This window comes from Manacus vitellinus, unplaced genomic scaffold (genome assembly GCF_001715985.3).
Source record: "Manacus vitellinus isolate BGI_N305 unplaced genomic scaffold, ASM171598v3 scaffold_16_pilon, whole genome shotgun sequence".
NCBI classification, from domain to species: domain Eukaryota; kingdom Metazoa; phylum Chordata; class Aves; order Passeriformes; family Pipridae; genus Manacus; species Manacus vitellinus.
Window position 1 is genome coordinate 10,222,472 of NW_021939189.1, and position 14,156 is coordinate 10,236,627.

The following is a 14,156-nucleotide window of genomic DNA, read 5'->3' on the forward strand; positions in this document are numbered from 1 at the left end:
CATACAGAGACATCTGAGTACTGGAGTGATAAATATCACGTTAGAGCTATTAGTGCTCCACAGCAAGGCCTGGAGTCACCCCCACAGAGTGGACATATCCTCACACTGCACAGAAGGCTTCAGACGTGTAGCTTGTAGAGAGAAGCTCAGTGGGAAGAGATCTTAGGTGAGGATCAGGCACTGTGGTGCCAGACTTTAATTATAATCTCTCCTTGGCAAATTTAGATGGACAGGAGAATGAACAGAGCTGCAATCAATGCCTGCAAATCAGTGTTTTATGTTAAGTGAAATTATTGTACACCAATATGGACATAAATCTGGCTGATACAGAAGGTTGATTAGCACAGCTCTACACTCCAAGTAATAGCAATAAAGATGCAGTGTGAGTTTCAGGGAATTAATCATATCTTTTCAATGACGATGCATCAGGCCTTTTTATAGCAGATTAAATTAACTGCTTTTACCATTCATTAATATAACTCAGATATTAACTATGCTTATGAAGAAATATTTTTTTCTGGCCAATTCTGTTTAATATCTTTATTGATGATCCAGACAAGAGGAACGAGTGTGTCCTCAGTCAGTTCACAGATGACACTAAGTTGGGTGGGAGTGTCAATCTGCTGGAGGGTAGAAAGGCTCTCAGAGGGATCTGGGCAGGCTGGACTGATGGGGCAAGGCCAGTTTTATAAGATTTAACAAGGCAAAGTGCCAGGTGGTTCCTGCATTTGGTTCACAACAACCCCCTGCAGCGCTCCAGGCTGGGGGAAGAGTGGCTGGAAAGTGGCCTGGTGGAAAAGGACCTAGGGGTGCTGGTTGACAGTGGCTGAACATGAGCCAGCATGTACCCAGGTGGCCAAGAAGGCCAGTGACATCCTGGCCTCTTTCAGGAATAGTGTGGCCAGCAGGACCAGGGCAGTGATCATCCCCCTGTACTCGGCACTGGTGAGGCTCAGGGGAGACCTTATTGCTCTCTACCACTCCCTGAAAGGAGGTTGTAGCCATATAGAGATTGGTCTCTTCTCCCAAAAAACAAGTGATAGGATAAGAGGAAATGGGCTCAAGTTGCACCAGGGGAAGTTTAGACTGGATATTAGGAAAAGTTTCTTCATGGAAAGGTTTGTCAAACATTGAAAGAGGCTGCCCAGGGAAGTGGTCAGGAGTCAGGATTAATGGTTGGACTCTATAATCTTACAGGTCTTTTCCAGCCTAAATGATTCTATGATTTTATGAGTTTTATCTGCAGTCTCTGGGCCCACATGCTGTTACCATTCCTCTCCCATCCTCACTGCAGCAGACAAGCGGAGGAGATGGTGTGATGCAGTTTCCCTCTAACAGAGATGGTGGAGCTTTTCCTTGAACTAGGCACAGGAGCCTGCAAGGAACAGAAGAGATTAATACCAGGTAGCAAATTAAAGCTGATTACAATAGGTGCATGTATAAGGAAACACAATGTCATATTGCCAGGAAAATATGAATTCTGTATAGGAAGGGAGAGCGCATAAGCAGGGTAAGGGCAGCACTGGCAGAAAGGCTTGACACTAACATGAACAAATGGTGGTGGCCCATCAGCCTCACTGGCTTGAAAGGAAGGAGAAACAGAAGTTGGTAACACCTGGAGAGGTCACCTCTTCCTTACTTACCTGCTTTAAGGCTCTACTGCTGCAGTCCCTGGACTGCTCCATCATCCACCTCTCCCCTGCTTGTGCTTCTTCAGGAATGGTTCGAAATGTCTCTGAAGTCGATTGCCTCTGCAGTGTCAACAGTCAGCAATTCTTTCAGTGCCTCTGGAGTTCCTTTCTTCAGTGGAACCCTGTGACACTGCTTGTAGCTGTGAAGAGACTTGTCCAAGGCCACACTAGGGTTTGATTGGCTTGCCAAGGGCAGGCCACAAACACAGGGGCTTGCCAGCCATAAACCACCTTTCATCACCCTTATGCCAGTCCAACTCCCTCAACTCTTCCCTTCCCCAGACAACAAGTATCTTAGTTATTTTTAAAAGAATTTCATCTGTTTGTTATTCTGCAAACTACAAAGTAAATATACATTTCAAATGAAATGGGTAGGACTTGACACTTCTTAAAATATACATTTTATTATTTTCTGGTAGTTGCTATGAAGGTTTCATTCAAATTGTGAAGGTACACAGCCTTTACAAACTTCTTGAGTTAAAGGTTTTTGTTGGTGGTTTTATGTTCTTTTTCTTTCATGGCAAAGGAAAATACATAGGCTATAAAATGTTGAAATTCATTAGATGCTTAGTATCACCTCTTCATATATGCTGTGGAATGCTTTCTAGAAATACTTTATAAAATAAGGCAGACTTTAACAGGGAATTCAGTCGTAAAATTTCATGGGAGAAAACAAAGAGTTCCAACATATTATTATTTTTGTAGCCAAGAGAAGATCAGGTGGTCGCCACTGGTTTGTGGGAGAACTACTGCAGTTCTGGTGCTCAGACAGTATACAGTTCATGTTTATTCTACTATTCTCAAGTGAGACCTTTTCAATAAAACTTATTTTAATTAACATAAATCAGACAATATTTAAACATACACATCTATCCTTACAGTGCAATAAAAATGTATCATTGTATAGTATTTTGTATTTGCATTATGAAAATAAAAGGTCTGTACATCAATTAAATGTATATTAATGAGTATGAATCATGTAAATTTATAATGCATCTAAAGTTGGCTTTGGCTTTTAAGTATTTATAAATTCATAGAAAATATTGAACATCTAACAAAATAAATAAAACATAACATTTTAATCATAGATGCTAACGATCAACCTCAAAAATTCTTGTGTTATTTTTTACATTTGCTACTAAATTTCTTAAGGAGAACTCACTTTCAGTAGTGCTCAGAAGTGAATGATTGCACCTTCTGTGATGTGAAAAAATACAGTACATCTATTTTCATAGATCAAAAATTCTTTCATAGACAGTTGCATTTTAAGTGTTTGATTGTTCTACGTAACTGTCTTAAGTGCTTATAAAAAGCATGTAGCTTTCTCATAAAAGCTGTGAGTCTCTATTAATAGATAATCTTCTAGTGAATGTCCTTTCCATGAGGATTCTTCAAGGTCTTCCAGCTTCACACGCTGGTATGAAGGTATCGCAAAAGTATGTTCACTAATAAACCCTCTTCAGTACAAGTACTGCAGCAATCCAGTGTAATTCCACTTGGTGGGCTTATTTCATCGGAGTCCACACATGGTAGTTCGTGGAAGTCAACTGCTGACCTTGTGTTCTCTTGAGTTTGAAAGTTCCCCAAGTGCATGGGCTAGCCTTACTGTAATACTGAAGAGACCAAAAAAAATCTGAATTCACATAATAAAAGTGAGCTTGAATAAATATGCATCTGGTTAGTAAATTACACACCATGGTCCAACTGCTATTCTGGTGGTGGTCGAAGGACTCGCAGATTCCTTCCGTCTAATCCTTTCCAGTATTTAATGTTATTATTCAGATGCTCCATCAGATTTGGCAGGTCTGCAAATGCTAGGGAAGAAAGGGCAGAGAGTATTTAGTCTGCAGAACTGAAACAGTCACAGATTCTGTCTGCTTCAGTATCACTTGAAATGTCTGGGCAACTGTGTTAAGTAGAAAAGTTTAAATCTGTCACACTGATGCTTGAAATGGTTTTGGCTGTATAGCTCTCATCACTCAAGTAACACTTGGGCCACTGAGAATCGTTCTGTAAGTCTACTTAATACTGGTATTGCAAGTCCCAGCAAAGGGACACAGTTTTCCAGGAGGGGCATAGCTAATTATGCTTGTAATTATTCTGCTCCATCAAATCTCAGTCACATGTCATGATCTGGCATTCAGGAGAGTCACATTTCCGACCACTTTTACCACGGGGGCAGCACTTGGAAGGAAACAGCTGCTCCCTCAAGCAGTTTCCAGACTGTAGAAATTTGTCTTGAAGAATAACCAATATTAACATGGACAAAATGACTGTGCCCAAAGTGCTATCAAAGAGAATGTGTTCTATTTTCCATTTACAGAGAAGCAAGTTTAAAAAGTTAAACATTGCCTGAATCTAGTATATTAAAGAGAAGCCATGAGAATGACTTGTAGCGGTATCAAATATTTCTAAGCTATAATGAAGTTATTAATCTTACTTGAACTGCAGAAATCTTCCCTTTTCTCTCCCTTTCTTTAGGAGCCATAAAAAAGCAAATTCATTTATCTATCACAGCAGTTTCAAATGTTCACAAAATAGTTATCATCAGGAAACAGCAGAATTTTGCTTACCATCCCAGGCATCAAACATATCAATAATGAAGTAATCAATGAATGATAATTGGGATTTGGGGATGCTGCAAGTATTTCTGTCAAAAACTGGCATCACAACAGGTAAACCTTGCCTCCTTTCTTCATCAGTCTGCAAAAAAAACCTCCAATGATTATTCATCTAAGACACATTCTATTAATGGGCTTCTTTTAGCAGCAGATTGTTTGGCACTGACTAGAGCATGTATCTGCTAAATAAAAGGAGGAACCTGAATAAATCTGAAGCAGCAGCGATTTAATCTTATGCACCTATTCGTTCAGGTTTTGGCAAAACAGCAGACAAATAGTGCCTTCCAGTGTTTCCCACAAAGAGATACATTTACCTTCTGCATCTGCACACAAGTTGACCCCATGTAACTTCACACATTACCAGGTTATGACTGTTGCAGAGCTAAGAGGTGCTTAACCATTTTCAATCTCTGACAAAAGTGACAATCTGTACAACTCATAGGTGGCAAAACACCTTTTTTATCCCCTTTCCCTGCACTTGTGTACCAAGCCCCAATTCCAGCATTTGGTCTATCATCTGTAATAATGACTCTGCCCTCTCCTTTTCCCCACCTTTCTAAAACCTTTCTTCAGTACAGTGTGCTAATGTCCTACAGTATTTCTTGGAGTGAGTGCTGTTGCCATCCTAACACTAGAACCTGATGATCCTATTCCTGAGGCAAAGCCAGCATATAGGTACACAGAAGGCATCCTTGCTCTGCCTCGTGATGGAAATGTATTTGCAGGCAAGACTCGAAAAGCCCAGCTCCAAACTGAACAATTTGAAAGCTTAAATTTTCAGAAACTGCACTGTAGAAGTTGTCAGCTTTCATCTGTCTGCAGGCATCTAGCATGAGTAATATCCCATCATTTAAAATAAAAAGGTTGTTATTTTTCATGTTCCATAACGCACCCTTAGATACTCTGTGACACTGGCAGTATATGCATCCTTTTAAGAGGATGCTCACGTGGAATTTCAGCAGCCCATTTTAGATGCCTTACCTGTGCAAAGTACTCCTCAGAGATGCGTCCAGCCCACTCTATACACTGTTCTATGGGTCTGCATGGATTGGAAATGTCAGCACACTTTATCAACATGCGTTTGATAAGGATACGGTTTTCAGGAGACCTGAGAACAGTTTTGATTGACTCTCCATCACCATTATTCTGTAACATTTAAGAATTAAAAACAATCCATTAGCAAAGTCTCCATGCACTAACTCAAAAGCTTTAGTGCCTTGTGAATGCTTTCAGCAGATCGTACAGGGATCAGTCCTGCTACTGGCTACCATATTTTATGTCCAACTGAATTTATAGGGGATTATGAAAGTTAGCCACAGCTCTGAGCTAGCAGTGAACTCCAGTTTCTGGATTCAGTCACTGTCTTTGTGACAGATCTCTTGGGCATCTTTGGGCAAGTCACCTAATCCCTCTATGCCTTATCTGCTGCCTTAAAAGTCTGGAGAGGATCCATTCATCACTACACACATAGTCATGAGCACCGTGTAGGCAGAAAAATGTAACTCTCTGCTGAAATCCAAGGATTAATGGATTTGCACATTAGGAGTGAAATAGTTTAAAAAAAAGGACTGACCCAAGATGCACAGTCATCCTCAGCACACAAACCTCATCAGGATGGGTATCAATCATTCTGACAGCACTCCTACTATTCAGAGAGTCAGATCCCACACTGCCTCCCAGGCATGCTCCTTACTCCCTTCCACTGGACCCACATTAGCCCATGAGTCTCTGGTTTGACTGGGAATTTTTGGTTTCTGAGAGTCTATCAGTATTAAAGCAATATATTAGAAACATGCTTCCAAACAGTCTCGTCTTTCCTCTGCAGCTCCAGCAAAGTTTTCAGCCCACACACAGCTTATATTTGGTTCCCAGGCTACAGCCAGGAGCACGTCAATGGTACTCTATATTTGGAGCCAATACACAGCTAATATGAGTAAAGTCTGTGATGATCCAGATTAGAAGCTATTTTCTGTGGAGCTCTGATGAAGCAAGTTTCCAAAGGACAGAGATCCAGGGTTAATATATCTTTTAAAATTACCTATAAGTACAACATTGTTGTTGGACTCTTTAGGGATGGGTAGGTACAGAAATTTCCAACACTGTCTACTCAGAATAGAAACTCTTTGAAGCAAGGAATATACAAGACTTCTCTGGCACCTAGCAAGGTCTTGCTCTATGGTCAGAGCAGAGAAGAAGTAACTAACAATAATGATGATAATAATAATGTGCCACCCATTCCTGCAGTATTTTGTATGAAGAGGGAGAGAAAAAGCAGCAGAAACATTCTGACCTTTCATTAGGTCAGAATAACCATGACATTTTTCAGAAGAAAATTCTTGTGGGGAAGAAAGTTCTTCCTAAAGGAAGAAACTGACAGTAATAAAATATTATTAGGTAGTATACTGGCTCAGAAACACCAGCTCCACAGTTCTCAGCAAAATGAGATTCCCAAACCAATTCTTTTCCCTCATTTTTAGGTATGTAGAAGGGAAAACAGAGGAAGCAAAGTGAGGTGCATACATTTCCAACTGCATGGCAAAATTACATAAGAGAAAGCCAAAATAAAGAGATGAAGTTCCAGAAACACAAGCATGGAAATTAAGTATGGAAATATCAGAGACCATTCAGTTAAGCACAGCAGAGAATACCCTAGTAGGTAAACCACTAGAAATCAAAAAGGGATTTTCACTTCTGTGATCTGTTCCAACCAAAGGCACAGTTCTACTTGCTCTATGCAGATGTCTTGGGAATAAAATATGCTATCTCTGCTTAGTCCCAGCATCCTGCTCAGAGTGCAGAGGTGTCTCTGCATGTCAGATGCTGGCTTCCTGTCATAGGCTTAGGTGACATCATGAAGGGAAATGGGAGGATAAAGGATGCTGGAGCTGGAAAGGATTTTTTTTCAGTTTATGAACAAAAGAAGAAAGGAAACAAACACAGCAGCTTCTCAGCATGGCTCTTTGAACAATATGGATAAAAATAATAAATAAAAAAAATAAGTGGAACTGTCCCATTTGGAACATGCATTTGGCAGCTCAGCTGCAAACACTACCCTGAGTCACCACCATGACTAGAAACCAGGCCAGAAAACACACGCTGCTGCTGCAACCAGAGAGACAACACACTTGAACGAGGGTCTGACAGTGTTGTTCTGCTCAGAACAGTAAGTGATTCGCTTTAACCACTCACACATTACAGGCCTTTTAATAGGAACCTGCTGAAATGAGAAACTCCCAATCAAAAGAAGGGAAACTTTTTGCAATAGAAATTATATAACCTTTGTCTTTCTTCTCGCCCTTGGGCACAAATTGCTGTGAATCACAAATGCCCTGTGGGACAGATTATTTCTCTGCAGTCCCTGAGGTTTAAGGGCAGAATTAAACTTTTGTTTCATTTCTTTGTGTTGCTGTATTTGTTTTTACTCTCTGATTGTACAGGTCCAAGCCCTGTTCTTCAGCAGCAACAGCTGCTGCGTAAGAGGCAAGAGAGGAGTTCAGCTGGATGGATGCTATGGATTCTGCTGCTCAAACAACGGCTGCATCCCAATCCTTGGGGCTGGGAGGAGGGGCTCTGCACACCAAGCCAGGCCAGCACAGAGCCCTTCAGCAGGACCAGGAGCCTTAGAGAGTTACAGACTCCACGGGGTCAGTGGAGTGGTGTACTACACCCTGTGCGGAATGCTGCTACACTCACCCAGAGGACCTGTCCAGCTGAGAACTTAACATCCTTTCTCCCAGTTTAGTCAGTAAAACCAGTATCCTACTGGGACTCTGGCTTCACAGAGTTCCCATTAGCATTGCTGGGTGCCAAGAACAAAGTAAATTCTAGCATATACTCCTGTAGACAAAGGTACAATTCTCCAATTAAGCTCCAGTCTGCTTCTGATAAGTGGAGGAACAAGATCTATTCCTCTCCCACTCTCAGATAAAAAAAACACTGCCCTTTCCCATTACATACAACAGTCATAAATGTGGCTTTCTAAAAAACATGGTAAGAAAACACAGAAAACCATGACAGCTCCTACAGGACATTGCCACTGACATAAACTTTATTATAACCATTTCTGAAAATCTTCTCTTCGCAGAAAAACATTCCAGCAAAATTTTACACTGCTCTTACTGGCAACAAAACCGTTGGTTGAAGCTGTTATTGAAACTGGTGCAGTTTTTCAGAATAAGTTCTCAACAGGCAATTTTGTTGTGTCCATAGGGTTCCAGATGGCTATTGATTATGTCTATATGATACATAATGTCACCATCATCTATTTTAAAGATTAAAAAAGAAAGCAGACAGAAAACCTATGAATGCTGCCAGGCAGCGCTGAAGGCTGAGGACCCTTATTCCCAGAGAATGCACCATATGGCAGCCCATATACCTGCCCCTGTGCTGCACCCCCAGCATGTCCCCTTGGGAGTAGGGAGTAATTTAGCCTCTGTTTTGAAGCAAGCCTTGGCTCCTTTGCAATGATGCCAAGTCTTGCCGCTCCATGGGAGTGACTGGGTTAATCAAAATGGCATTTTTAACATGAAAACATAGAGCCCAAGGTTCTGGTTCCAAGTATGACATCACAGCACTGAGATGTTATAGGATCCAAGTGAGTCCCATTCACCCTCAAAATGGGTGACAACCAAGTTAAGCAGAAGGACATTCAAATCCAGAGGTAAAAGATAAATTACTAGTCTCTCTTTCTCCACGTTTCTGATGAACCTTCTCATTATACCATGAGGGGATTTCCTAATGACAAGGGTTCCCAGTCCCTGCCTAGTCATTTTAAGGAGGACTTGCAGTGTAGCTTACCCCATTTTCTTCTAGCGCTGCCAAGGGTTTATTAATGCTGTTGACAAACTTGTTGACATGCTCAAAGTGCTTTGTCATTTCTGTTGCTAAGACCATGTCAATAATAACCTGGCGAAGAGTTCGATACTCATTCCTGTTTAAAGAAGGAAACAATTAAGAATGCTGGCTGGTTCACAAAGGGCTGGTTGCTAAAACAAGTCTAACAAAAATGCTACAGACCATTTCCATTGGAGGGAGGTGCTGGGGGAAGAAAGAACAGTAATAAAGGCTTGGGCAGCTGCATGTATGCTAGACAGAGTAACTTTTGTTGTGTAGAGACATATGTACTCAAGGCATGACTGCACCTCTACAGTACCAGAGCTGGGCAGAAGCAGTAGCACCATCAGGTCAGAAGGGCTGCCAGGATTTGGCACACCAGCATGTTCCCAAGGCCACTCAGCAGTGGCTCATGCTCCAGTCAAGTTTTCAGCGATACTTTTCTGCTGTATCTTGAGAGGACCAAGGCAATGGTCACCTCCTTGCCCTAAATGCCTTTCTGGGGCTGGAAGAAGAACATCAGGTCCTTCACTATCCTTGCCATTGCAACAAGGCATTTAATTTTTTACTGATGCTCCACAGCTCTTTCTTTCCTTGTTCTATCCAGCAAATATCTACCTACTCAGGCATAACTTGTTCTCTACATTCAGTGCTACAAAATAATTCTTCTAGACTTGCCCACATTAAGATTTACAATAAGTTCCTTAGATAGGGTCTGCCTTTTTATCAACAGGAGGAACTGACACCACGGGACTACTCCTAAGTCTGTGCAGGACAGGCATAAGAACTCTACTCTTCTAGAAGCAAAGGATGCTTGTTTGCCTTATGTTACACAGAAGTAAGTGAGAGACGTTAGTGGGCAGACAAGGACCCTGGGTTTTAAGCTTACCTTTCCATGTTTTTAAATATATTGCATTTGCCATCCCGGGTGGTGAGCTGGAAAGCCAGGGCAGCGTGGTGGCTCTCCAGCACCGCCGTGTCATTGTAGAGAATCGCCAGCTCGCTGCCAGCATTGCACAGGAAAGAGTTTGTTCTTCCTGGGTGATCCACATCATGGACTGTGGCAGCAATGAGTGCGGCAACCTCATCAATTGGATCCAAAGTTTGCTGAAAATAGAAGGATGCTTAGTTTTCCTGGCAGACTCATTAGAAACCCTATTCTGTCCATAAGATTAAGCCAATTTCCTGAGGAATAAGAGCCAAAACTCTGGAGATCAGTAAGGGTCAGATGTTCTACACAGAGCAATGGAAAATTCATTAAAAGCTTCACTGAACACTGTATGACTTTTTTGGCTGTTTCGTGCCTCTTAAATTTTGCCTTAACCACACCTTTGTCACAGCACATCAAATTAAACAAATGTAAAGTAATAAATTAGTTTGTGTTTTCTAACAACACTGAAACCACCTTCACTTGGAGTTAGGCTATTTGGCTTGGAAAAAAGAACGATACTGCTAAAAATTATTCTATTACCACCAGACCTCTTAATTTCCTCTGGCAATTTAATGTGTCCTAATCACACTCCAGTTATGTGCTGGCTAGGTTTACAATTTGAAAGGAATGTTATCCATATATCCAGTTTTATAATAACAGTGTCCTGGGGTTACAGCTAATGCATATTCCGTGAAGAGTACCTGCTGGTTTACATCCATGGACAAATTATACAATACACTGTTTTATACTTTCTGTAACAAGATTCTGATTCTGTTAGTGTGCTGCACTCCATGCTTTATGTCTACTTGCAATGGTCATTGCTTTATGTCTAATTTTATCTAAGTTATTTCATGAAAATACAAACCCATTTGACTTTTAAGGTTTTATATTGAAGTTTTAATACTGTATTAATATCATAAAGGAGAAAAACCCCTAAGCATCTCAGAAATATGCTGTATACATTTGGACACTGGCCTTTATTCTGTTGTGTTTATGCTGGTTTTTTGTGAAGGACCACAGATATCAAACAATTATGTTAAAAATTTTAATAAAATGAAAGAGACACAAGAGCAGAAATATCCTCCATTGAATCTGGGAGCAGGGCAGATAATTTCCATCCCAATTAGCTTGAATTTAAGGTCCAAATTCCCTGCTGGCTTTGACAATACCATTCAGAACAGTTACACTTGGTAGGTGAAAAGACAGACTCTGCCCTACGTTACACCTCCTGAAATTAATGCAATGGCTTGACTTTGAGGGAGCTAGGATATTATTGAGGACTGCCAAGAAAGTCTTGTGGAGAACAAGAAAAGGCAAAACCTATCTCTGCCGTAGTTCATAGTTAGCATTGTCTGAAATACTATCTGCTGTGTGTTAGCTTCTTCTTTCTTTCTTTCACTGCTGTTCACGGGATTCTGGTTTTGTGGTATAAAATTAGAAGAGATTTTTAGAACGGGCTCTCCTCAGAAGGACACGCTGACCAGTGCTCAGTCTGGCTGAGACAGATCTGTACAGATGGAAAATGGCCAGAAGCTTGGGAATACCTGACTTGTAGGACCAGAGCAGTCTACCTGATGCTCATTTCCTGAGGCTCACATAACAAACTTCACAGGGATTTGCAGCACTTTTATGACCAACATCAGGTCAAGAATTCTAATTTTGTCATTTTAACTCCCATGGCACAGAACTGGAAATGATTCTGAGAATATGGCTTCAATTTGGGAGCCTGAAAATTTTCCCAGGCAAGTTGACCTGAGTTCAAATTACAGAAAAAAAAATATTTTCAGTGAGAATTTGAGTGGCAGAATCAGGCCTTCTGTGTTTAAGTTAAGTTGAACTCTGGACAACACAAAAGCAGCTGGGCTGTAACTTTGAAAAGATAAAGAGAGAATTTTGAACTTTGATTCTGCTCCTTCTTCTGATGCAACATTTTTTTTCTCTTCCTAAGCCTACAGAGGAATGGAAACAACATTCTGAAAAAAGAGGAGGCAGTCATGCTTCTGTGGCATTGAAATTAATCCAGATTTATCTGTTTTTCATAGATATTCCTGGGAAGACCAGCTAAACCTCCGGCAAATCAGGGCCTGAAAAAAATCCAGTGACATTCTATTCCCATTTGGCATATGGTATTTGTAAATCGGCCACTGGAGAGCACACTAATGAGCTGCAGCTCCAGGTTAAGGGACTTACTACAGTTTAATGAGCTGTCAGAAGCTTGTTTACAGTCACAAATTTCTCAGCCAGGTGCCCACCAGTAGCGCTATCCTCAGGCAGGCCAATTCAGGGTAGGAATTGCTACCCAAAAATGCACCTCAGAAATACCAACACACATGCAAGCACTGCTTTAGCTCCCCTTCTCCAGTCTGGGCATGTGAGAGCAAAGGTTGCTCTGATTTATTCTGGTTGCCAGTAGCTCTAATACCCCAGTGGGTGTTATGGTACAAGGAACTTTGACAAGTAATCTTTCTCAATAGTCTCCTCCAATGCAGTCTCTATAATCCTCAGGGCATCTTGTCCAGTGGGTGATACAGCCGACTTCATGGCCTATATTGTCCTGGGAGTCACCTGCAAAGTGACTATCACAAGGCATAAGAGATGGTGGTTTATTACATTAAATCTGTATTTGGCATGTACTGTCACAAAAATAACTGTCATTAGCTCACCTATCTGAGGAAGCTTAAGTGGATGAAGAAGTTTTACTTGAAAAGGAGATTTTCGTATTCTCCCATCAAGAACTGTTCAATTCCTGTAATATTAGTATCCATCTTTCCACATATACTGTAAGAGAAATCCTAGAACTCATGTAAAGCAGACCAGTTCTTTGACTTCAGAGTTACCAAACTGGTTGGCACCAGAAAGACATTTGGCTTTTGGAATCTGTTTTTGAGAGATCTTCCTTTGATTGCATCTGTATTTCCCACCTACACTGTTTCTTACAAATGTGGACTCACCTTTACTCTTTCTTTAGACAAGAAGTAAGCAGTAGCATGTAGTACATCTGCTGAATGAGTAGAATTATGGTAGGAGTTGGAGGAATGGTAGTTAGCCTCAATAACTTGTAACCATGACCTCAGAGTGGATTCTGAACAGTTTAGGAATTCACAGATTCCAAAGCGAGCAAATATTTTGAGACCCAGATAAACCAAAGGCCTGGAGAAAAATAAACAGAAAGTTTTAAAATAAATGCAGCTGAAAGAATATTATATCACATTAATAGCATGAATCCATACAGCATTTTTAAACAATGACATATTAAATGAGGTATAAGGACTCATGACTGTATTACAGTCCAGACCTGTAGAAGTGTTCTGCCTACCTATCACATGCACAGTCTCAGAACCAGGCCAATTCCTCCCAGGGATATTAAAAATGCTCTATATTACTGCTGTACTGCACGTAGCAGTGTTTTGGGGCTTGGAAAGTCTATGTTGGGTAAATGTAGACTGCAGTCAGAATGAGATAAATTAGCAAGTACTAAACTGTGCAGGAGAAGAAGGGAGATAATCTTGCTGCTGCCACAGATTCCTAAGCTAATCTGTTTACAATTAGATTAAGTATATCTATACTACAGAATGCTGCAATCACTATGTTTTCTGCACTGCAGATCTGCTCCACTCCTTTTACACCCACCCTTGGCAGGATTCCATCCCTTGCTGATCACATGCAATAGAGGATGCTGCTTGAGTCCACATGCATCAAGCACTCTGATTTTTAACTGCAACCGACAGGTGAGGTGAGGTCATTTCAAGGTGCTGAGGTCATTTAGAGTTAGATGTGCATCTTTTGGCAAAAACACTCAACAACACTGTGTCATATACTACAATTGTAATATACTAAAGTTAAATCCCCCTTAATCCCTCCCACTGTCAGAAAAAGGTGCTTCCAGGTTTCTGTGTCAGGGAGCTGTAATGCACTAAAGCTTCTATTTAATTAATTATCTTGGCTTTACTACCAGATGTCTGCTTGGACTTAAGACAGTACTAATAACATATTCATACTTGTGAGTCATGTAAGATCATTTTAATTCTCTTAATAAATGAACTGCCTTTATTTAAACACAGGAGAAAGCAATCATTATGA

General features: G+C 40.8%; 1 protein-coding gene across 2 annotated transcripts in view; it reads right to left on the bottom strand.

Annotated features, from left to right (window-relative positions):
- Positions 1-2,460: 2,460 nt before the first annotated feature.
- PDE8A (phosphodiesterase 8A) overlaps positions 2,461-14,156 on the bottom strand; it is a 143,046-nt gene continuing 131,350 nt past the window's right edge. For both annotated transcript variants that reach the window (XM_018069706.3, XM_018069705.3), the window contains exons 17-23: positions 13,028-13,226; positions 10,035-10,252; positions 9,110-9,242; positions 5,294-5,458; positions 4,265-4,394; positions 3,386-3,505; positions 2,461-3,304 (exon numbers count right to left, since the gene is read on the bottom strand). In XM_018069706.3, coding sequence (XP_017925195.1) covers positions 3,399-3,505; positions 4,265-4,394; positions 5,294-5,458; positions 9,110-9,242; positions 10,035-10,252; positions 13,028-13,226 — 952 coding nt within the window. In that variant the 3' untranslated portion in view covers positions 2,461-3,304; positions 3,386-3,398. The remainder of the gene's footprint in view (positions 3,305-3,385; positions 3,506-4,264; positions 4,395-5,293; positions 5,459-9,109; positions 9,243-10,034; positions 10,253-13,027; positions 13,227-14,156) is intronic.